We start from the raw sequence: 25,480 nt of genomic DNA, 5'->3' as shown, positions 1-25,480 counted from the left end.
ACAGTTATTATTAACGTGGCAGCTTGGTTACATTCCTAACGAGCTGTCTTAGCTCTTTAGCAAATCCAACTGAGGTACGAATTCTGCCTGTTCATAACTTATTCCTCTAGGCTTGATTAAAATAAATTTTTGAGTTGTGCTTATTATTTGGCACTGTCACCGTATATAGTCTGTTTTCCTTCTACAGACAATTAAGCATATCTTCTAAACACAGAAAATTGAGTGTGAGACAGACCACACATTTTTGCTAGATGAGGGTGACGGCGGAGGCGGTGGGGTGTCGGAAAATTAAGCATAGAAGGTGAAGGGTAGGGAGGTGAAGTTTAAGTTTAAAACACGGGAATGAGGGTGACGGAGAAAAATAGTGTGAAAGTATGTGGCCACCTTTGCTTCGCACATAAATTTTTCCTTTCATTACCACTAACACAGTAACTCTTACTGCAAGGGCAGAGGGGTATGCTTTTCTCATCGCTGGTTCTTGAATTATATACTGCTCCCGTTTGCGACTGAGAGAAAGTTTTCTTTCTTAAATTCTATTTGAGACAGCAAACCAGCGATGTTCTCATGGCGTTGCGAAGGCAGAACGTCTATAGACTTAGGGTGAAACACAGAAGTAATGTGACAAGTTAACGTAACCTAATGGGAATATTATTATAGTGACCAATAGGAAAATAGTAGGGTTAGAACTGTAGTAAGTGACCAACACTTTTACATCACTTTATTTATTGGCAGAATCCCGTGACTTCCTGGGTCGAGACCCTCGTAAGTTCTATGGTAAGTTGCGATAAATGTTCTTGGCTTCCTTGAGGAATAAGCAATCCTTATTAATGCGCTTGCTCATAGAGACCAACCGACATACAAAATTTTAGTATATTCTTCCATTTTCCCCTGCCGATCGACTCGCCACCGGGAGACTGAACAATATCTCTGCAAAACCCCGGTATGCATTTTTTTTAAAATGCAGCTCCTGCAAGTAAGTTAGTTATACTTAACCGCTTTACCTGCAGTCCTTACACACCACTAGAAAGCGGCACCTAAAGTAAGCCGTAGGCTCCAGTGGCTGCGCCAGCTCCTAAACCTGCACGGCCTCTGGCGCCAGCTAGGGCAGCGGCTTGAGCCTGTGCTCCTAAATCAGCTGCGGCTTCCGCTTCTGTACTTGCGCGTGCACCAGCTTTAATGTTAAGGTTGATGCTGAGGCCACCGCGGAGGCGTGATCGTAGTCTGCCGCGACCTCTTGTCCGCGCGCGACCGCCCAACCCAACTCCCCCTCCAGCGCCGGCAGCGGCACCCCCTTCTGCGCCAGCGTTTGCACCTGCACCAGCTCCAGCGGCAGCACCTGCCAAGCCCCATCTTTCTCGTCTTCGCCGTTCGCGCTCTAATCGACGCTGCAGTCGCCGCCTCCGACGCTCCTCTCGCCTTTGGGCCAATCTTTCACCAAGAGTTAGCGGTCCTTCCTTGCTTTCTTCGCTAATGTCTTCTTCCTCCTCAACGCGGCCTCCCGAAAGCCCCGGTAACTGCCCCACATTCATTCCTCCAGCCAAGCCGCCGGTACCTCCCGCACCTCCCGACATTCCTCCGCGCAGATTCGGGTTTACACCTCCGGAGTCGCCCAAACCTCCCGTGATTCCGCCGAGCACGCCGGACCCCACTCCCGCTGACAGGCCTCCTCCTGAGCCACCCACGCGCCCTCGAAATTCCGGGGCCCCGGCAAAGTTCCCGGCCCCGGTAAGACCACCGAGGCCCGAGCCTCCTATTGAGCCTTCAGATATGCCTCCAGGGAAAGACGTTCCTGGCCCGAAGACTTCCCCCGACCCTTCCGGTTGGAGTCCTGCTCCACCAAAGCCGCCTCCAATGCCATTGATGCGACCTTGGCCCCCGGCACCAGCATTCATGCTTCCTCCAATGCCACCGAAGCTTCCGCCTTCAGCATCGATGCCTCCTCCGAAGCCTCCTCCTCCGAAGGCGCCACCACCAGCTCCGATTCGAAGCTGTGAGTCTCCATAGCCAAGACCTAAGGATCCATGGAATCCCAGTCCTGCGTTTCAAGCATCACGCGTGCATACTTTTAGTCAGAGAGTAAATGCGGGTTATCCCTAAACTAACACAGTAAACAAGGAAAGTGGACACTCGAGCCATATTATGGCCTTGCTATGGAGATTCGCCGATTCCGCTAGCTGGCAGAGCACATCAAGAAAAATCTGGCTGTGGCCGTGGCTAGTAGCTTGAGAGGGGCACGATCCAACACGTGCGAAGCCCAGTCAGGCCCCGTCGCCGAGCTCGCTTCGTCGTCGTTTCGTAAAATGAGCCCGAGGATCGTTGCTGGTTTCTTCTGCCAGCGTCTGAAGCTACTGCTTCGTGCTTCGTCGCCATTTCATGGCAAGGCCACAGGAAGTTCGTTTCCACGTTCTTAAAGACTTATTCTCTTCGTATTTTGCTTTATCACTGTCAGCCACATGAACAAGGGATGGAGTGGGGCATGACGGCCTTGAAGGCATAAACAGCTGCTGCCCACTTGCAACCTTGAATTTCTATTTCCATTCTTTTTTATTACCATGCGCACCAATGTGTGATGATGCCAGCGATAACAGCTTCGAGCTGCGAGGCACGTTCTAAACAATGACGGAGTTAGAAAATAAAGTAAAATGGTTCGTTAAGAAATGCGGCCTATAACCACATGCCGTTGGGTGGAGACTGCTTTATGCTACGCGCAGCGGCATCTGAAAAAGTATGGTGTGCCAGTTTTGCAATATAAATGTGCCTATTTCTAAAGTGACACACGTGAAATATTTGCAGTATGGCAATAATGCGCGCTCTCTCAGCCTCTATAATAGGCTATGTGCGCCTGAGCATTGTAATTTCTTTTGCATTTGGATAAAGATACGTGTTTTCATGTTTTCTGTATGGAGTCCTTTCGGTAGAAAGTTTCTTGTTTTTTAGCATTTATAACAGTGCTTCCTTGACATTAGATCAGAAAAATATGCATTACACGAAGGAACCTAGCATCTTCATCCAGAAGCTTTGAAGGCTCCAGTACTGCTTACACGAAAGAACGTAGCATGTATACCTTCAAAAGTTTTGGAGACTCCAGTACTGTTTACTTTCTGCCTGTCATTTTACGTATTGCAGAAACTTCCACTATTCCTTCCTCAATATACGCTCTACAGCCAAAGGACATCATGCATATTCCAGGACAAATTTCTAAGTATCAGAAGACTATTGCAAGGATTCGAAGGTATCTGGTGAAGACCCCTAACAAAGTAGAAGGGCATAATTAACTGAGATGCCAATACCTTGGAGCTATTAAATGAGGAACACATTCGATTAGACATTCGAGATGAGGATGTTGGTGCTTTCCGAATTATTTTGCAGCCATTTTATTTTGGTACGTACCCATTTACATAATTTTGCTACCTTAATTCACCTCATTTCATAGAAGTACAAGTAAAAATGTCAGTTATTACTTCTAAAACAAACCCAGCTTGAGTAAATTGATTGATAGCGTGTCTGTGTAGTTTTTTCTTCATTCTCTGGATAATTCCAACACGTCTTGTGTGTATTATTATGTTTGTGTAAAGTTATTGCCATCACGCAAATTACTTCTCGCTATTCTTTATTTCTTGCATTTCGCAGTGTCTTCCCATTTTCATGTGTCTGCCACATTTCTCACAATGTTGCTGCAATAAATTGCCAGCGACTTGTCGTTTCTTGGATGTCCAGTAAGCTGATTGACATTGAAGGAACATGCCATATTTATTCATAATATTCCTTTTGGTGTAAGTTATTAAAAGAAGAATATTACAGACGACAAAGTTTTACATCCTCACTAACTCTTCGCATGCTTGTTGCGTTAAGTTACAGATTGAAACATAACGAATATGAATTTCAATAAAACCAACATAAAGAGAAACACCTTTGTGCGCTCGTCGTCGCAACATATGAACAGCGGCACAGGCGCCTGGATGAAATCACTCGATTTATGCAACGTTATTACCGGTCACAAAAAAGAAATAGAAGAAACGAAAATGAAATCGTGGCCTCCGAGATTCAGTGGCGTGTGGTGAACATATTGGAGACTGTTGCGTTTCGCCGATTCGGCTGGGTGCGATGAGAGCCAAAGTCGGCCGCAAATGCTTACGGGAGCGTCGACTCTTTACATTTACTATATTACTCTATGGCTTATCATCAAAGAAATGAATTCCAAATGTGTTGGTTTTTCTGAAAAGGGTAAGAAATAGAAACGAAAACGCTCACCTTTGGCAAGTACATAATATGCATAAAATTTTTTAGGCCTCTCGTGCCATTTTCCACATAAGGTCGTTTTATAAGATGATTATATTAGTTCTACTTAGTTAGGATAATTAAGAACGTTTTATTAGCTGCAGTAAAATTTCTAGACTTGCTGAAGAAGCAGAGACTCCTTCAAACGACGGAGATTTAATAAGGTTAGCCGCTTCTCGTCGAGCTCAACCGCAAATGGCGTCATTTTTTAGCATCCGAGTTCCTAGTTTTGTGCATCGATGCCTAAAGTGAATTGGAAGCTTCCAATTATACTTACACAACCACTTCGTGTTGAACAACTTCAATACCTTGCGGTGAGCAGAAACGTTTGGAAGCGCCTTAGGCCAATATTGTCGCAGCCTATTAGGAGACGGGAAAGCCGGCGTAGAGGATGTGTAAAAGCACTTTATGAGAGCAGTCAACGCGACGTCGTTGTCGTCTGTTTTTCCACTCGCGCGCCACTTCAGCGTCGTTCTCATCGCCAGGTGCATACCCGCGGCGACCATATAGGATGTGGCATTTGCCCCCCCCCCCTTTGAAAAAAAAAAATGGCCAGGCTTAGCTTGGTTAAGCCAAGAATGCGTCGCATATTGCGCGAGTTGGGGCCCAGGTTTTCCTCCGGCTGTCGTGACGTCACGTCACGTGGTTGCGTTAAAGGTCAATGGTGGCTGCCCGGCCGCGCCCAAAGGCTGAACTGAGTGATTGCAATATGAAATGCATAAAAATAGAAGCAACTTAATAAAAAACATAGCAAACTTAAAAGAGAATAGACCCACATATGAGACGCGCAGCAATGAACAATGGCTCATACCCTCAATGGGGGCTGCCCGGCCGCGCCCAAGGGCTGAACTGAGTGTTTGCAATATGCCACGCATAAAAAGGCATCGTCCCGATGCACCAACCACCGAAGGCTGTGCACAGACAGTGCAAAGTTGAGGTCACGAGGAAATGTAGGGCTTCATACGAAGCACGTTCACAACCTCGGGCAGATGCCGCCGGCGTTTGGAGCAGTTATGGCTGTCGGGGACAACTTCATAATTCACATCGCTGATGCGGCGCAGAACTGTGTACGGGCCGAAGTATCTTCGCAGGAGCTTCTCAGACAGCCCCCGCCGAAGAATCGGAGTCCATACCCACACCTGGTCACCAACGTTGTATGTGACGGGTCTGTGCCGACGATTGTAGTGTCGGGCATCGTATTCCTGTCGTTCTTGGATTCGCAAACGCGCAAGCTGCGTGGCTTCCTCTGCGCGTTGCGTGAACTCGCCGGCACCAGTCACGTCGTCACCGCACTCGTGTGGCAGCATTGCGTCCAACATTGTTGTCACTTCGCGTCCGTAAACGAGGTTGAAAGGCGTCACGCGTGTTGTCTCTCGGCGAGCCGTGTTATACGCAAATGTAACGTACGGTAAAATCTCGTCCCAGTTCTTGTGGTCGACGTCGAAGTACATACTTATCATGTCTGCCAGTGTGTTATTCATACGTTCTGTCAGCCCATTCGTTTGAGGATGGTAAGCCGTGGTCTTTCGGTGAGTGGTACCACTTAATCGCAACACGGTATCCGGAAGCGCAGCCGTGAACGCAGATCATCTGTCTGTTATGACCACTGCGGGAGCGCCATGTCTTAGGACGACGGCTTCGACGAAAAATCGCACTGCTTCGGCTGCTGTTCCACGTTGGATAGCACCTGTTTCGGCGTATCGAGTAAGATAATCAGTGACGATGATTATCCATCTATTTCCGGCAGTAGACAGTGGAAATGGACCTAAAAGGTCTATGCCAATTTGTTCGAACGGCGCTTGCGGTATTTGAACAGGATGCAGCAGTCCAGCTGGCTTGCCGGGTAGGGCTTTGCGGCGCTGGCAATTTAGGCATGTCTATGTATAACGTTTCACGATCGACGTAAGTCTTGGCCAATAGTACTTTAGCCTAATTCTTGCCAATGTGCGGGTGTATCCCAAGTGACCAGCGGTCGGCTCGTTGGGACAGGCATGTAGGACTTCGTCGTGAAGAGATGCGGGAATGACGAGTAGGCAGCTGTTGCCATTAGGTGAAAAGTTCTTTTTATAGAGAACGTCGTGACGTAAGCAAAACGAAGGCAGCCCTCTCGCGAATAACCTCGGCACGCTGCTTGTTTTTCCCTCTAAGTAATTGAAAAGAGGAACCAGTTCTGCGTCTTCGCGTTGGTGGCGTGAAACGTCGACAGTATTTAGCACGCCTAGAAAACCCGCGTCATCATCGTCGTGGACTGCAGTCTCAACAGGAGACCGAGAGAGGCAGTCGGCGTCGGTGTGTCGTTTCCCCGATTTGTACACAACCGTGAAGTCGAACTCTTGGAGCCGAAGACTCCAGCGCGCAAGCCGACTAGCAAGATCTTTTAATTTAGTCAGCCAGCAAAGTGCATGATGATCACTGACAACGGTGAAACTCCGACCATACAAATATGGCCGAAATTTCAGGACAGCCCACACCAGAGTGAGACATTCTTTTTCTGTAGTGGAGTAGTTAGCCTCCGTCCTGGATAGCGTCTTGCTGGCGTAAGCAATCACTCTTTCGGTGCCGTCCTGCCGCTGTACAAGCACTGCACCGAGGCCGACATTACTAGCGTCGGTATGAAGAATCGTAGGAGCGTCTTCATCAAAGTGTGCAAGGACGGGAGGCGCCTGCAGCCGTTGCCGTAGGTCATCAAAAGCCCGTTGCTGGTCATCACCGCCCGCCCCCCCCCCCCCCCAACAAAAGGGACATCTTCTCTGATAAGATGGGTCAATGGCCATGCGATGCGCGAAAATTCCGCAATCAACCATCGGTAGTAGGCACAAAGGCCCAGAAAACGTCGCACGGCCTTTTTATTTGAGGGCGTTGCGGAATTAGCAACGGCAGATATTTTATCAGGGTCAGATCCCACACCTTCACGACTAACAACGTGACAGAGAAATTGAAGTTCTTCAAAGCCAAAATGGCACTTTTCAGGTTTTAAAGTTAGACCAGCTGAACGTATTGCTTCGAAGACCATCTTTAGTCTCCGTCAGTGTTGCTCGAAAGTTACGGAGAAAACAATCACGTCATCGAGGTAGACCAGACAGGTTTGCCATTTGAGGCCTGAGAGTACAGTGTCCATTAGTCGTTGAAACGTTGCCGGCGCAGAACAGAAACCGAAGGGGAGCACCTGAAATTCATAAAGTCCGTCGGGCGTAACAAAAGCGGTCTTTTCACGGTCTCTCTCATCAACTTCTATTTGCCAGTAGCCACTTTTCAAATCCATCGACGAAACGTAACGTGCGTTTCGTAGCCTGTCCAGTGAATCGTCGATACGCGGTAGCAGATAAACGTCTTTCTTTGTGATCAGATTGAGTTTTCGGTGGTCGACGCAGAAGCGCAGGCTACCATCGTTCTTTTTCAGCAATACAACAGGCGATGCCCAAGGACTCGTAGATGGCCGAATAACGCCGTCGTCAAGCATCGTCTTCACTTGTGTCTGGATTGCCTCGCGCTCTTTCGGTGCTACACGATAAGGATTCTGCCGAATTGGTCTGGCGTCGGCTTCGGTGACAATACGGTGCTTAGTGAGCGGCGTCTGGCTAACTCGTGATGTGGATGAGAAGCAGCTCTTAAACTCATCGATGAGCTCAAGAAGGTTGCTGCGTTCGACGGGCGATAAGGTGGGACTGATATGGACCACAGGGGCAGGCATAGCCCCAGTGAACGTCGCGTGCTCCACTGAGAGGCACTCCTGTATTGATGTAAATTCGTCGAAGTAAGCAACAGCCGTGCCTTTAACAATGTGTCGATGTTCCCTGGTTAAATTCGTCAGCAGGAGTTTAGCACGTCCGTGGTGTACGTTAATTACGGCCCTGGCAATGGAAACGCTTTGACTCAGTACCAGTGCGTCGATGTGTTCAGCGACGCCAGTCCCGGTGTTGAAGTTGTCGCAGATTACAGGCACGAGGGAACAGCTTTGCGGCGGAAGCGTGACGTCGTCGTCGGCGATACGTAAGCGGGGTCGCTGGTGTTCCGCGGGGTCGACGTCATCTGAACTCGTAGAAAATCTGACGACGAGGTCACGGACATTAATCACTGCACCATCCTCTCTCAAAATATCCATCCCCAATATAAGTTCTTTACAACACTCAAAGAGAAGGACGAGGGCGGAGACGAAGGTTGCACCGGCGATTACTATTCTGGCTGTGCATTTTCCAATCGGCGTTATCAACTGGCCACTGGCAGTTCTGATGTTAGGCCCGGTCCACGGCGTCTTCACTTTTCGCAGCCTGTCGGCCAGCTTTTGACTGATTATCGGAAAATGCGAACCAGTATCGACGAGAGCGGCCACTTGGTGGCCGTCAATGCAGACGACAAGATCGGCGTTGATGGCGTCGTTTACAGGAGGTGTGGTTGGAGTCGTCGGAGTTGTAGAGTCGTCGATCGTCGGAGATGGGGGCTCTTGGGTAGCTAGCTGGTTTGCAACCTCACCCCCAGAGGTCGCTGCGTCTAGTTTCCCCGGCGCGGGCTAGGGGACCTGCCCCTAGAGGCATCAGAAAAATCGCGACGGGCCGGTGGGGTGTAATGAGCCAGAGAGGGGGAACGCGATCGAGGCGTCGTTGAACCTTCTGGCCGAAAGTTAGTAGAATTTCCGTCGCGGCTACGTGCAGCATCAGACACAGGGTAACTGCAGCTGAAAAACTTTGGATACCCAGCCGCGCGGTAGTGGCACGCGCGGTAAACATGTCCTGCTTCGCCGCAATGAAAGCATAGCGGCCGGTGGTCAGCGGTGCGCCACAAATCGGTCTTTCGAAGCGGGTAGCCGGCAGAGGATTCACTGTAGAAACGAGGCGCAGCGATCGACTGGCGGCGATACGGCATAGTTGGCGGCGGCTGTGACTGTCGAAAATAGGGCGTCGGGGGTGGCGGTGATGGCTGCGTCGTAGTGGTCGATGGTGTCAGCAGCATCGAAGTGGCAGGAGGTGGACGACAGACAGCTTCCGGGTAGGTCATTCGTCGCTGCACCGCCTGCCAGTCGGGCGACGAAAAGGCCTCTCGAACTTCCTCCCGAACTATATCAGCGACAGAAGCCACCGCTGGTGCCATGGGAGAGATCCCGAGCTGCCGGATCTCCTCTCACACAATCTCTCGGATGACTTCACGTAGAGACGTGCTGCAGCTCTCAGGTAGAATGGAAGCATTCACCGGTGAGCTCTTGCGATCATATTGGCGGTACCGTCGCTGTAGTGCCCGTTCTATAGCGGTAGCCTCCTTGGTAAATTCGGCCACTGTCGTCGGTGGGTTCCTCACGAGCCCGGCAAACAGTTCCTCCTTCACTCCGTGCTAAAGATAGCGCAACTTCTTTTCTTCGGCCATCTCAGGGTCTGCTCTGCGGAAGAGGCGGGCCATATCTTCTCCAAACATGGCAACGCTCTCGTTTGGTTTTTGAATACGTGATTCGAGTAGGCGCTGCGCGTTGTGTCTTCTGTCGCTACTAGTGAACGTGTCTAGCAGCTGGGTGCGGAAGGCATCCCACGTGGTCAAATTTCTCTCCCGGTTCACAAACCACGTCCGCGCACTGTCTTGAAGCGCAAAATATACATTAGACAGCTTTTGCTGGGAGCCCCAGTCATTATAACTGGCGACACGCTCAAATTGGTCAAGCCAATCTTGGACATCCTCAAAAGCGTTGCCGTGGAAACTTTCTGGTATCTTAGGATTCTGCAGCGTCACGTGCGATGGAGTTGCAGTAGCCATGGTAGAAGTAGGCTGTCCCGTTCCAGCAGGGTCCTGCAAAGGGTTGAACTCGGGCGTCAGGCCTAGCAGGCGGCGACTGTACCGGTGAACAGGAGTTTCGATGAACGAAGGTGATTCCGTTTTCGAGGTATGGCTCCGCGAAGGGGTGCCGAGCATGAGGAAATCCTACCCCGCACCTCCACCAGTGTCGCAGCCTATTAGGAGACGGGAAAGCCGGCGTAGAGGACCTGTAAAAGCACTTTTATGAGAGCAGTCAACGCGACGTCGTTGTCGTCTCTGTTTTTCCACTCGCGCGCCACTTCAGCGTCGTTCTCATCGCCTGGCACATACCCGCGGCGACCATATAGGATGTGGCAATATACGATGAAGACTAATATTTTCTGACGTTAATTTTGTACTCCTAAATAAACAAGCGGGAATTCGTCAAGAAAAAGTACCTTTCTGCTTTGTTATAGAAAATTGCGGCTATTCCGTCTCTGTCGGCCGCAACCCTACCCTAACCCGCCGTGGTTGCTCAGTGGCTATGGTGTTGGGCTGCTGAGCACGAGGTCACGGGATCGAATCCCGGCCACGGCGGCCGCATTTCGATTGGAACGAAATGCGAAAATACCCGTGTACTTAGATTTAGGTGCACGTTAAAAGAACCCCAGGTGGCCGAAATCTCCGGAGCCCTCCACTACGGCGTGCCTCACAATCGGGAAGGGGTTTTGGCACGTAAAACGTCATGATTAATTAACCCTACCTTTAACATTAAACCCTCAACCGCACATAAAAATGAAATAGCGCGCTTTGGTCTTGGTAGCTCTTATTCGATATACAGACATCATAAAAAACACCGTAATGGTTACCAGAGATATGGAAAAGGAAACTGCTTTGTGCATGCGAGCACAATTGTTTATTGATTTGTAAGGACTGCTCTAGTGGGTGAATAAACTGTGATGGTATGTGCGCGAATTTTACAGATGTATGCGTAGGTGTTCGTTGTTTTGTACTAATGATGCTAAGAAATTGCGAAATAGTCCTAAGATGACGAGGACAAAGGCATCCAACTTATAGATAATAAATTGACATACCTTAATACTAGATAAAAGCGCCTTGGCAGCTGCCCGGTTTGACGTCACGGTAGCTATTCGTCTTAGTGATTGTTAATTCACACGTGGGCCTGCGTAATTCAGCTTATGATCTTGAGTTATAGTCTTGCACACTTCTTTCTTGGTCGGTTCGATGCGTGATGTGTGAGATAGTCGGGATAAGAACGTTGTATATTACACGTGTCCACCTGAATAAACGTTGGTTTGAAACCAGCGCATGTCACGTCTTCCCTTTCCTTGTCCTCGTGTTTTTTTGAGTGGTCTTCTAGAAAACCTATGAAACATTACCAAGTCGCACAGCTTGCCGCACTTGTCAGGTTGCTAGGAAAGTGGCGCCAAAATAGACGATAAGACGACAAATAGGCTAACATGCTAGAGCAGTCAAAGGTAGAATTTAGGAAATGCTTGGTTTATAAAGAAGCTCGTATTTATATTATGAAGCGAGCTAAACGTATTCCGTACAACAGAGAGGACCAATTTTCAATAAAATAATGAACCAAATAAAACCATCAGAATACTGCAGGATAAAATTTTTTAAGCTTCTGGTGACTACATCCAGATCAAGCACACGTATTGCAACTTTGACTATAAAACCTTGCTGCCCAACAGGAATCCAATTTAGAACTTTTATTAGAGAATGCTAGATGTGGTACAGAGCAACAAATGGAGAGTACTACTGACTGCTGCCAAATAAAGATCTCGAAACCTTTCCCGAAACGTAAGAAAGGCGTCGCAGATGCGAATATGGCATATCGTGTGTGCAGTAAAAATGGCCTTGGCTGTGTAGTAGCGGTGGGAAAGATAAAGCAGCTACACATCTTGGGCATTATAATTAAATCCTATAATTTATCCTTAGTATCTCCTTAGTTGTATTCGCGAACAATCAGTTCGCCTAATGTAGATCAGTGAGCTCAAGCGTAAATAGAAGTTCCTGAAGTTTCACAGTAGTGCCAGATAGCGATGCTCTGAGTGAATATAGTATTTAGCCTATCGGAGAAGAAAAGCTCACCAATGTTAAGCTTGTTGTTTCAGCCACGTTACTGAGACAATAACTCCGTACATCGCTTTGTTTCCGTTTATAAAATATAGAAGCGAAGGGGGCAGAAGCCAAGATTAATGACTGGTTATTAGCAAAAAGACAGACATCGTCAATGTCCTTGCGCAATGGGCGGGTGCGAGAGTGGTTACACCGCGAGGTGCCTGTCGCTACTCGTTACATACTTCCGGCGCAGTTCCAGCCGACGCACTGCGATTGGCCACAATGAGTTGGTTTACGATTGCAATGACATATTCAAGAGAAGGCCGACTCACTGAGGTGGACGCGAATGCACTTATAGCGTGTTCTTGCGGCTTTTTTTTATTGGGTCATGATAACCGGAGCATAACGTCGTGGTGGATTTGTACAACCATAGCACCAACCTTGTGAGCAATACCTTGCTTGCTTGGTGCCAGCATCAGACTTCAGAGGTCACGTGGTATCTCTCATAAGCATGCCGGATGCACGCTACAAAAATCTATGGGAACCTTCCTGAGCTAAACTGCGATAGGCGAAAGCCTACCTATGACTGCCCCTGTAGCTGTTGTCTGAACTGTTCTGCGAACGGATGCCGCCGTGGCCGCGAGCATGGGACGCAATCACAGCCATATGGCTGCAGAGTTTGTCGCCGATGTGCGTGCACCCCGACGCGCATGTCCGCGCTCTCCCACGCGCCCACTCGCACAGTGCTACTGGTATGCCGCCTCCTCTCCTTGCTCCTCTCGCCGGTGATCACCGCTTTCCTGCGTCCGCCACGGATTGCGCCCGGACATTCATGCGCCAGTAGACGCTTACGCCTTATTATCAAGTGCGCCATTTTGCGATGCGCTTGGCACCATATTCCGGGCGCCAACTCTCCGAAGTGCGATCTGCGCGATATGCTCGAGGCCGCGAGCCCATGTTATTTGCTAAGAATATGCGCGCGAACTTCACGCAGTGATTAATTTATCAGCAGTGATTGGCAGTAATATTGCTGGCTCCTTGACGGGACCAACTTTTCGACTAAGCAATTTTTGCTTTCTTTGATGTTTTCAGAAACAGTCGTTGCCGACTGAAATAGGTGTCCATATATCCGCATCTGACTGCTTCTCCTCATTCTGACTCTGCACCACTCCATTTTTTGCCATCCCACCCATGTCCGCCCACAGAAACAATCAGAGGCAACAATGTCTCAGCCTTACGTTCAATCTTTCAGAGGCTGTCGGTTTTCCCGCAATTTGTGTTACGTTTGGCGTTTCGACAGCATTACCTACTTGAATGTTCCTTTCGACAAGAAATCTTTCCAAAGAATTAACTCGTCGGAAGAATAAATTCTTTCCCGCAAGCTCCAACTGACACACTAACACAACACTGCCTGCTACAGGAAAAAGACGAAAGAACAAGCTTTCCTCCATACTTAGGTTTCCCTACAGCATAGATATCTGAAGATTTTCGGATTATGTAATGAGTGAGGAACGTTCTTTGTCTTATTTTCGTACTTTAAATTTTACTTATTTGCCATATTGCTTGATTCAGACTGTTATTGTTATTGTCAGTGTGTCTTATTCGCTAGTCATAGGCTAGCTATTATCAATTAGATTAATATCAGTATAAAACGCAGTATCCTATACGATGCAGTCGATTTATGAATATAGTAATGTTCGGCCTCAATTTTCAAACCTGCGCAAATCGAGGTGACTATGGCCGCTAGCTGTAAAGGCAGGTTGAAGCGCAGCCCTGTCGCTAAGCTCCACCTCTCCAGACGTCATTAAAGTTTCTTTACGTTACTGTAAGTATTATATATACTGCTCCAGAGTGTACGTAGGAACATGGTGCATTTTAGCTGACCAGTCGCGGTCAGCCAAAATGGCCCTCCGATCCAGACTAAGAGGTGGTCGTGGATTAGATTTCCCGGTCGCGTCGGTCGCATTTCGATGGGGCCGAAAGGCCAAAGCGCTCTTGCACTTATATTTAGGCGCGCGTGAAACAACCTTAGGTGGTTCAAGTTAACCCGAAGCCCTCTTGTACGGCGTCTCTCAAAGACTAAGTGTTGCCTTGGTGCGCTAAGCCCCGTCAATCCATAAATAAACTATCTTAGGTTCTCACGAACTACAATCTCCGCAGACGATTACGACGCGGCTCAGTACCACAAGAATAAGGCGACATGCTTTGGAGCCGCGGAACAGCTCCTAGCGGGACAGTTCATGTTAGTTCAGCGACGTCACACTGGTCCGGGAACTGAATAAGCAATTCAGCTAGCCACGTGAGTGCAACTTTGGGACGACGCAGACAACAGTGGTAGAATACACACAATCACGACTTATGCGTGCATTGCAAACCGAAGCCCTCATTGTTATTATTAATTTTTTGTTATTTTTTTGCAAGAAGTAGACGGAGAATGTACGTTCAAAATTTTCAACCCTGGTAGGCTTAGCCAACAGGGCATGTGTGATGGAAACGTTGAGAGTGCACCTGATGGCTATACTTACGAGTTTAGATTTTGAATGGGTCATTGCAAAATACAAAAAGTTAGCGTGCCCGCATTTTTTCGAGACAACAATCGGAGGGTCAACTAAAGCAGGATAGGGTTGGTAATAAAGAAAAAAAATTAGGATCTTTTTTTTTTCAACGTACTTTTTCGGAAATCGGAAAGACGTCAATAATAATGAACGTCCAACAGGCCGTTTGAACAAGATGGGATATGTACTTGTGAGACCACATTGATCAATAACCGCGTCAATATTGCGTATTCAAGGAAAATATGTTTGAAGGGGTGGACCTGTACACAATGATTGTCAATGACAAGTTTTAGGAGGAAGATATAAACATAAACAAACTTTTACTTTTACAGCTTAAGACTTCCTAGTACTACACAGAATTGATTGCATAAAATATTGACTATAGGCAACAAGACAAAACGCGCTTCTTATAAGAAACGTATTTCTTGGCTTTCGCATTATCGGAAGTATAGGAATTGCTTAAGTGTATCTATGTACGTAGGCTGAATAGGGCGTAGGGTGTAGGATGTAGGGTGAATAGCACTAGGAAAAAATATTGAGATGTGAAATTGAGGTGTAAGTGCCCCACGCCCTCATTGCGATGACATTGACAAAGCGCGAAAAATTATATAGTAAGAGAGTGAAAGACAGCACTCTATTGCTCTCTTGCTATCTTTTATTTTCTGCGCTCCCTGATTCCACCGCAATGAGTGCTATCGAGTTGCCTAAGCGTCCGAACTTGTATTCCATGCACGAGAACACTTCCACAATTGCAACCGCAATATACTTTGCCCAGGACCATCTACCTTATAACTTTTCTCTATTATCTAGTCTGAATAATTAATGAATATATTCAGAAATTATGAGGTTTACTTAGATATATAACATGCTGTGAAATACTTGGTTTGAGCACGGATGTTCCTAGTACATACCTAGAAGGCTCACTGCTAGCGCAGCGAAGCAGGGGAGCGCCATCGCGCTCACGCAATCGCAGGTCACCAAAATGATGCTCTAAAACGGCGCATGGTATTTATACGCGGCAGTGGAACAATTGTATTTTCTTTAAGCACTGCATCATTGTTTTGCCGTCGTAAAACTTCGCTCAAGAAGAGTAACGAGGCACGTGCGCGGTTTCCAGCGAAACATGACCTGCTGGACAGATGTGACTACTAAATAACATGGTGGTGAGAGTGTAATGGGAATAAACGTAGTGACGGCAATCCATCATTTCTAGTTTCTATGCTTTCACCATTTCCGCAGATCCCATATGAGGAGCGTTCTTTACTGCATCGCCACCCGTGCAGCTGGCCAGACAGATTTAGTACAGCGGATTTTAAAACCCTTCTATAGGCTACAAAATAACGTGACCGAAATGTGCATTCGCAGGAAGGTAATAAGAGCTTCGAGACGCACTCTAATTTTAGGATTTATCGTTGCGGGCTTTGCGCGGTTAGTGTGACTGGCGTAACAAAATGGCGGCGTCAAGGACGCCCGCTTCAACCTGAACTTGGCCTTTTTACTCGTTCTTTGTCGCAGCAGCAAAACATAAATGGCGAAATATTATTTCTCGCAGTCGTATCTCTCTTCGCGAACGAAGTATTGGCGAAGTTTTGCCATCATTATTGAGATTACCCGTTAGTTCTGACTCTGTCAGACTTAAGGAAAGACGCCACCGTTGCCAAAAAATGTTCTGATTTCTACCTTCCAGACAGCGGGGCAGCACTTGGCGTTGGCCATATGTTCGCCATACAGGAAGCGCTACTAAACTTAGGGTCGATGGCACATGTTTGCCGTTATAGCGTGGCCGTAGCCGTTTGGAGTTTGTCTACGTAAACAGCGTAAGCGCTGTATAAAAGGCATGTTGTTTTTCGGCGTATACTACTGAGAGCCACCACTACTCTGCGACACGGGTGGTTGAAGCCAATGCATCGACTCCGCTGTTACCTTCAATAGCCACTTCTTTATATTACGACCACTAGAAGAAACCCAAGGTTGAAACTTAAACAAGAAAGAAGGCAGAATTTATTACAGCATTTTTGTCGTTTCGGAGCAATCTGTAAAAAATGTAGTTTCAGGAATAATTTTTATCTCGTTTGTAACGTGTTTATTAAAAAAGCTAAAAAACCCAATTCCTCATTTCCAGCAAATGCCAATTTGAGAGTGGATCCCCTCATACTGAAGCCTTTCTTGTGGATGACTCTCACGAATTACAGTGACTTGCGTGGCAACTTGCTCACGTAAACTGCAACAAAGCTGACGCAAGGGCGCCTTCAAGTCCGTAAGGTGAACGATATCATATGCAGGTAAGATATTTAGCTTTCGTAAGACAGCAGATATTTCCTCGTCTTGACAACCGTTGGTGACACCACATGGTGTAGGCGGCCAGGCCATGTAGCACTCAAAGAGGGCATTACAAAACGCAGCTCGGCAAAGGTCAGCATCCGATATGACGTACCCATCTGAGTACACTCGGAGGTGATACCGGTAATTACTCGTCACTTGCTCCAGAAGGAGGGACTTTGCTTCTGCAGATGATACAGTGTCTTTCGAATGCATTCGCGACACGCTTAAGTGTGGGTAACATCTAGAAATAGCGAAGGCTGGTCTATCTTTTGTCTTCTTCTTGAACAGGTCAACTCTAAGCGGCGAGGCGTGCAGAGCACTGCGTAAAAATTTGAATGTTTGCTGGCACCCATACGTTGGGGAAGGGCTTTGCCGAGCGCATACTTATTTAATCGTAGTAAATGCGTCAACAAAGTCTGATATGCCTGAATCTGGAGCGGACAATATTCAGCTTTGTTCAGCACTTTTTGTCTAAAACTGGCTGAGGAACTCCTCGACATAGGGAGCAGCTCCTGAAGCTCCTCCCGCACGACCACTATGATAGTCTCCCGCAGGTCGTCGGTAGCCAGTGATTGAACTCCGACGTAGCTTGCTGAGTTCGTGCCACGGTTGAATCGCTGATTCCGCATTTTGAGTATCTTCTCGATGCTGGCGGCCGAGCGAAGAAATTCGTCGACGGTCTTCAGTGAGCTTCCTATCATTCCGGCGAAAAGTTCCTCTTGCACACGACACATGAGTAGGTGGACTGTATTCCGCTTGGCGATTTCCGGGTCGGCGTGGCGGAATAGACGGGCCATTCCCTCCGTGAAGATCGCGATATTGTCATTGGGCCGCTGGGCTCGGGTTTCCAGTAAAGCGTGGGCTCGCTCTTTTTGCACGACGCTTGTAAATGTCTGCAGGAAGCCGCTTCGGAACAGGTCCCACGTCGATAAGGCAGTTTCTCGATTCTCGAAGCCCATCCTAGAGGTGCTTTCCAATGCGTAGCTTCTCGTCACTGCTCCAGCTGTTAAATGTAGCCGCCCTGTCATGTGTCTTCAGCCAGCTTTCAGGGTCCTCAAATGTTGAACCGCGGAACGTCGGTGGTTCCGTGGGCTGCTGCAGCACGATTGGTCTTGGCGACACTAGAGCTGTCATTGTAGCTGCCGTTGTGGCTGCGCACGTCTTGGTCTTAGGCAAAAGTCCGTGCTCGGGGATAAGTGCTTATAGCTTGTGGCTAGCTCGCTAGCCCTTGGCAACGTTGGTGCTATCTTCGGGGCTAGGACTTCGCTCACAGCTTTGCGGGGGCGTTAGGCACATAAACGCACTAGCACCTCCACCAGATCTCACGTAGTAGTGACGGGTAATAGCAGCGGCAAAACTACGAATGACGAAACTAACATTTTATTACGCGAACTTCTGAAAAGCAAGTTACACTCAAAGCACAGCGATAACGGCGAACATGGTCGGGGATCGTCTAAATCTGATCTGCCATTCAAGCGCGTCGGCTTTTGTAGATGAGCCATTGAAGGATCAAGAGTAATCGCTGGTGCCCAAGTGTCTTCCAGAAAGTTTTACAGAATTCGCATTGCACATGCAGTCAGATTACGGAAGCTTCGGTAACAACAGACAGCTGAAAGTACCATCGACAACATTCGAGAAACTTCCGATACATGCGCGCGCGTCCCGAGCTGTGCGATTAGATCTCTTAGACGGTGTAAAGCGGTCACCCGAAAAAGATAAGCAAGTACACGTGTCAATATTTTTTGCCTACGGCACGGATTCTCGTCTAAGGGCTGCTTGTGCGTCGCTGTTGGCCCATTCATTTCCTATTACTAAGGCACGTGCTGGTGCCCACTTAATTCGGAGTGGACTTCGGCATTGTGTCCATAATTGTGTGCGATTTGTTGAACAAGCCACACAATCGGCATGTGAATTCTTGGTGGGCTAGAGCATGCACGTTATGCTGCTCGCGAGTCGGTATAAATGTTGGGGGTGTTCTTTGGAATGCAGGCTTCATAATGTTTTCGGTTCATCGCACATCTAAGAGCAAGGCTGCCAACTTGACAGTATTAATGTCCACGGCCATATTTATATTGCGGCCAAATTGGTTTAGAGCTCGTGAAGTCGCAGTGACAATGCTTCGGCTACACTTTACCGGGCTTGAAAGAAATTTATATCAGCGTTTATGTAAATAATGCCAAATTCTTTGGAATTTCTTGTTAGCGGAGCGCACCTTAAGGATGTGCGCTCTGCTACATGGCCTGCGCCTTCTTTCGGTGGTTCTCCCCCCCCCCCCCCCCCCGATTTTCAGGTGCAGGATTGCCGTCAGTCATGGCACTCCAGTCTTCCGACTATGGGCCCTCGTTTTTGACATTTAGCCAAGTATTGTCACCGGATAGGTAATCTTGGTAAAATCTCCCGTTCTTATTAGGTCGTTCGCACCGATCAATTTGTTCCTGTTTTGCTTAACCGGTGAGTTCTCTTAGTATGTTCGAGTGTTTGTGCATTTATGTGTTCGAACTTCGTATGCATAGGTGAACCGGCAATGAGCCGCATGCCCTTCCGATGCAATTTTTCCTTCTGTTCTGTTTGTCTTGATGTGAGGTTGGGTTAATTGTACCCGTACAATATACGTGAAGGAATGAGCACTTGCACGATTTGCATGCGTTCTCATTTTCCCGTTCCCCCTTTCGATGTTTTAATACGTCGTATCAGCCGAAAAACGTGATTGCATTCACTGTGTGGGTATTTTGGAGATGCGCGTCGCTCTTATTCCGCCTTGATAAATTATTACTCCCAAAACCTTGGTAGAAGCGTCGCGCATCGTATGGTTTTTTGCGTGGGCGGAACGTTCTCAGGTGTATTTTGCGGCCAGTTTAACACCACGACATGTTGCGTCTTTTCGGCAGAAGCATTAACGTTCACCTCCCCAAGAAAAGAGGTGATTTCATCGAGTCCTTGTTGAGGTATGTGTTCCTGTTCTACCACTGGTCGTCGAGTAGCCCGAATAGGGATAACATCGGCATATATGGAGCAGCTTAACCGCGATATTTTCTGTTGTCTGGGTAGTAGCCACGCAATTAATGCAAGGTCGGTGATAGTATTGGGCCTTGCACAACGCGGCGTTATTATGTTGTGGTTGGCTTGTATACCTGCCCAACTTTATTTGTTATTTCCTGCCATTAAGAAAGCTGGTGCGAGATATGCAAGGTGTACATGGAGTTTCATTAGTTGGATCAGCTTTAGTTTGTTTAATTGCGTAATCAATATTTTATTTGTCTACTAATTATCTTTCCTTTTAACGCGGTATCATTAAGGGTCCCGTGTCACAGAAAATCTGGCGTCGGTGTCCCGCGTGCGTCCAACCTCGGACGTCACTTCGCCGAAATAAATTTCCAGTCAATTTCCGAACAACACATACCCAACCAGTAAACCAGTAGTGTAAAGCTGAACAGTGATCACGCTGAAGACAATGAAAGATGGTCTACGGACAACACATTTTACAAGACATCGTTGCAGTATCTCCACGAAACGGGACTACATGTATATATTTTGCTTCATTATGACGTTATGCCGCGTGGCAAACCAAACACAAGAAAAATCTTCTCGTAGTGCGCGCCAGCTGATAACATAAATTTACTTGGAAATACAGGAAATCTTTTAACTACGTGTGTCTCTCTATATGGTGGAAGCGTATTGTTTCGAACTGGTCATCGTTATGTTTGTTCTGTTAAGGTTTGGTTCTGGTTCAGAAACGCTCTAAGAACACCTGAAATCGAAGGTTCGAAATTATTTCACGTGTTAGCGAGGAGGGATAATGAACAGGTTGTGATAAAAAAAACGGCTTCCTGTGAACAAGGCTTCCGTAAAGAAGCCGAAACTTCAATTTTTATTCTTCCTAATGTTTGCTCAGCAATTCTCGGTTTTCCTTTTAATTATCTAAGAACACCTGTGCAGGTGATCGACCAGTACAGGCAAAAATTGGAGTAAAAAATTGGAGTGCGATACGATATAACGCTTAAGATTCAGTTAAACGCCCTAAAAAATTATAGGCTTTTACGTGCCAAAACCACTTTCTGATTATAAGGCACGCCGTAGTGGAGGACTCTGGAAATTTCGACCACCTGGGGTTCTTTAACGTGCACCTAAATCTAAGCGCACGGGTGTTTTCGCATTTCGCCCCCATCGAAATGCGGCCGCCGTGGCCGGGATACCATCCCGCGACCTCGTGCTCAGCAGCCCAACACCATAGCCACTGAGCAACCACGGCGGGTGTTAAACGCCCTGCTTTAAGTTCAATATGCACACGACTTGCAGTCACATGAATTATCTTGTGGTTGTATTACTAGCAGGGCAAGACTGCGCGTAGACACAAAACAGGAGCACTCACAATAGACGGTGACTAACAACGGATAAATTTTATGACAAGAGCGCAGCATATATAAACAAGAGGAATTCCCTCACCATGCCCACCCTGCTAAATATGATGTCCAGCGAAGCTGTTGCATAACCACCACTGGAACTGCTGTTCTTTGTGCTGTATGCGCGATTTCAATGAGTGTATACACTGTTCGCTTCATTTTGTTCAGCGCTTGGAGCCTCTGTGTTACGAGGGGGATGGGCAATTGTATTAGTGCTTGCTTAGGGGAGTATCAGCCATTGCTGTTCATGATAATTTGTGTTCACAGAGGGATATGAAAAATGCTGACGACTGAGAGGCTAACAGCTTCGCTGTAATAAAATCATAAACCCCTCGTTTTATAACTTTAGAAAGATTCAGTACTGTAGAATTTGTAGATCATCGATTCTAATCGATGATCTTCAACCACACGCTCATTTCATATGAACCTACGACTTAAACAAAATACGCTGCGATATTTCCTGAAAGAATACCACGATTTCATCGAGAATACCTACAGCCGAGTAGTATGTTACACTGACCTTTATGTGAAACTCGGTCTATTACATACACTGCAGGCTTGGTGTATGTCGTTTTCTTCGCTTTGAAAACTGATTTCATTTGTAGTATGAAAATGGGCAGCATCATTACTTGTCCTTTCATTTGGCTGTTTCATCGCAGCCCGTAACATTTCACCAAAGTTTCGTACTGATCCGATGCTTAGCTTTATGACTGTTCCATCTGGCCCTCTGCCTTTTCATGACGAGGGTATTAGCGTCAGTCTGCTTTCCCCTATTCCATAATATTGATCTTCGATGCCTAATGTTATTTGGCTTGGGTGTCCAGCCGTTTCCGGCCTACTGTGGTCTGGCGTCCTCCGCATCACCAGCGTCGTTCTCGCAACTTTTAAGATCATTATTTCTATGCAACAGACACCTCCTCTTCGACGTGCACCACTGTGAGACGAAAAATTAAGTACTAATGATTTCTGAAACGTCACGTTTCGTTTCCACAAGAAATTATGAAATAGGTCTGCTGGACTCCTCTGAAGTAATAGAAACAGGTTTTGATAACACTCCAGGCTTTCGCGAAGTCTTAGCGCTCTCTTTGCGCCTCGCTCGAAGCGTCCAGGAAGCAGAATCTCCTTTCTATTCTCCGCCCGTCGTACGTGTATTGATTCCTAATCACGACTTGGTTTCCCCTGATCAGGTAATTCAGTTTGACGTAGTAGTTCTGCAGAAACCCGCAAGGTGGAGAGAATAATGAATAAAGGGAAAATCAGACATCCACCCATTCGTGGCAATTGCTACAAAGGAAATCCGTACGGGTTCCTCGAAAGAAAAGCCTCATGTCCCGGACCAGGACGAATATTCCTTCGACTATGAGGCTTTTCTTTCGAAGAACCCGTTTGGGTTTCCTTTGTAGCAATTGCTACGAATGGGTGGATGTCTAATTTTCCCTTTATTCAGGTAATTCAGAGTATTGCTACGCATCTAATATCATGTTAACTGGCGTCGAGAGTTACAAACTTTTATTGACATGGAAAGTTTCCGGCACCCTCTGTACACGTTCGACAACAAAGCTGTTTTGCATTTATGCAGATATACGGGCCCATCTTCCTCGTAGAACGTGAACAGAGCTGTGGCGGTGTCCTCTGATAGAGAAAAAAAATCTGGTTGGGTTGATGTGGAAGCAGATTAGTGATGTTGCGGAAGGTTGGGAAGGGCGCAGTTAACAAATTGAGCCGAAAAGTTTGCCCGGAACCTTGGCAGCCTTCATGAGAATGCTGGAATTGGACACCAACTTTAGAAGATGTCCGCAGGAGAAAAAAAAAAAAAACATAGCTTATTACAGTGTAAAGCCAGCAACTGGCTACATCATGTGTTGCTCACCAGGATACATGAGGCGCAGCAACGGATTTCTGGTAAAATAAAGATATTAAGAATACCAAGAAGATCACAGAAATATAACATCGCGAAGCAGATAAGCGCATAAATAGCGCATCGTTACTCTGGTACCTTGAGCTACGGTAAAACAATAATCTTTCGATTATTCTCGCAAGGATTTTTGCTGCCATGGCAACGTTACCTCTAATAACCCGATGACAAAGACTCATGAATGCGAGCCTAGGTAACAGACTTCATGATACACAGTCTTTGTTCCTTTTCGACACATACACTCCTGGCAAAGCACGCTTGGTAAACGAATCTATTCACATGCCTATTATTCAAAATGTTATTCCAGAAAAAAAGCTTTCGTTTTTACGGCTGAATCGAATAGTTCATTAGAAAAAGATCATGGATTGGCATCCATTATAAGCGCGCTCTTAACGCTTCTTGTTCTCTCACATCATTAAAGAAACGTTCTAAGATGTTGTGGACTACAGCAAAGGGATATGTATTAATAAAACTCCTAAAGCAATATCAAAATAAATTACCATTCTTGCACGGTTGAATGGAATGCGTGGTACATCGGTGTACAATCAAACTCCATCATAAGGAAGAGGCTAACGCGCTAAATATTGTTCGGTATATTGTCACCTAGTGACTGTGAATTGTAGAACTGCCACTGCGTTCGTTGAAGATTGAACAATTTATTGGGCGTACTTGAGCCCAGCAAAGCAGAAGCTCAAACGACAATAACGCTGTACAGTGTCGTCGGTCGTAGTATTGTGATCTGAGGCCCCAATTCTGAAACGTTCCTCACCTTAACAAGGACTACTTCATTGATTCTAAGGCGCCCTACGTCAATTCTGGAAACTTCCTAACTGAGGCGCCATCAATGAAGAGTTGCTTGGTTTATGGCCGGATTATGAAATGCTCCTAACCGTAGAGCGTTTCCCTACGTTCGACAAGGAGTCATCCATGCTACCTAAACGTTAGGCGCCCTGGGAAGGCCACCGCGAATTCTAAAAGCTTCCTTTCGCCTTCCCTTCAGAAGGAGCGCCTCAACAAAAGAGGTGTAACGTTAGCTGCTTCTGGTTTCGAGATTACTTACAAAAAAATGCAAAATATTTGTAATGAATTGCCAAGGTAAAGTACCGGGACTGTTAAAATTGCATTTCTTCTTCTATACCGGGGAATAAATTCCATTTCTTTGGCTAATAACGTAAAAACAGGTCACAAATGATGCATGCGGCAGGAAAGCAATCTCAGTCTGGCAACTATGGCAGCATCTGAGTTCGGTTGGTCAGGCGTCGCTTTCTTTTTTTTGCGTGCGTTTCCTTCCGCGCGCGTGCGCGTTTGTGTGTGTGTGTGTGTGTGTGTGTGTGTGTGTGTGTGTGTGTGTGTGTGTGTGTGTGTGTGTTTGTGTGTGTGTGTGTATTTGCCATGCTGGGCAAAGCTTATTTCACGGAGGAAGAAGAAGACTTGCTCACAGGTACAGCAATGTGATTGAAAGCAAGAAAACAGACGCTGTGTCCCTGAATGCGACGGCGAAAGCGTGGGAGCGGCTGTGCACAGTATACAATAGCATGCCGCACGTGCGCCGACGCGAAGTGAAACAACTTTTGACACACGGCATTGCATAGTTCGTCAGTAAGGGGCACACATACACAGCTTCACTGGTCATACACCTTTACAGAGTGGAGTGGCACGAAATTTTTTTGCAAATGACTCTTTGTACATTCCTGATCTTCGTACAGCCTAATCGGTGGTGCTCGCGCGTGTTTCAGAAAGCGTATGACCATTCAATTTGGGTCGCGCATCTAATGAGATCATAGACAAGGTTGTTTCGCTAAAGCATCGGGGACAACACTTGGGAAACTTTCGATACTTGAACGCACGCCTTGCGCCGAGCGCTAACTTTGTAACAGCGCTAACTTGAACGCAAAGCGTAAGAAAAAAACGCGAGGACAAGAGAAGAAAACGAAGACACAGCGCGATGACACAACCAGTGCTGTGTCTTCGTTTCCTTCTCTTGTCCTCGTGTTTTTTTTTGCGCTTTGCCTCAAGTTATACAGTACCAACTAGCCTGCCAGTTTGTCCTCTAGCGACAATTTGGTGAAAAATGTTCACCGGCAAAACATAAATGATGAACGCGTGTCAATACTAAGTAATTAGATATCCCTGTACCTACCTGCAATGAACGTAAACGAAATTTTGGGATGCCTTTGTGATCGAGGATTTGTATTCTACAGTCG

General features: G+C 47.0%; 1 protein-coding gene across 1 annotated transcript; it reads right to left on the bottom strand.

The window, feature by feature from the left end:
- Positions 1 to 706: 706 nt before the first annotated feature.
- On the bottom strand, positions 707 to 15,689 carry LOC139055969 (uncharacterized). The gene is made up of 2 exons (XM_070533681.1): positions 15,551 to 15,689; positions 707 to 2,035 (listed from the first exon to the last, which is right to left on the bottom strand). The coding sequence occupies exons 1-2, from the start codon at positions 15,591 to 15,593 to the stop codon at positions 1,035 to 1,037; spliced, it is 1,044 nt and encodes a 347-aa protein (XP_070389782.1). The 5' UTR covers positions 15,594 to 15,689; the 3' UTR covers positions 707 to 1,034.
- Between the last annotated feature and the right edge of the window lie 9,791 nt (positions 15,690 to 25,480).

The sequence above is a fragment of the Dermacentor albipictus genome, chromosome 2 (genome assembly GCF_038994185.2).
Source record: "Dermacentor albipictus isolate Rhodes 1998 colony chromosome 2, USDA_Dalb.pri_finalv2, whole genome shotgun sequence".
In the NCBI taxonomy this organism is placed as follows: Eukaryota; Metazoa; Arthropoda; class Arachnida; order Ixodida; family Ixodidae; genus Dermacentor; species Dermacentor albipictus.
The sequence above is the reverse complement of the archived record's forward strand: the minus strand, read 5'-3'. Positions and strand labels throughout refer to the sequence as shown.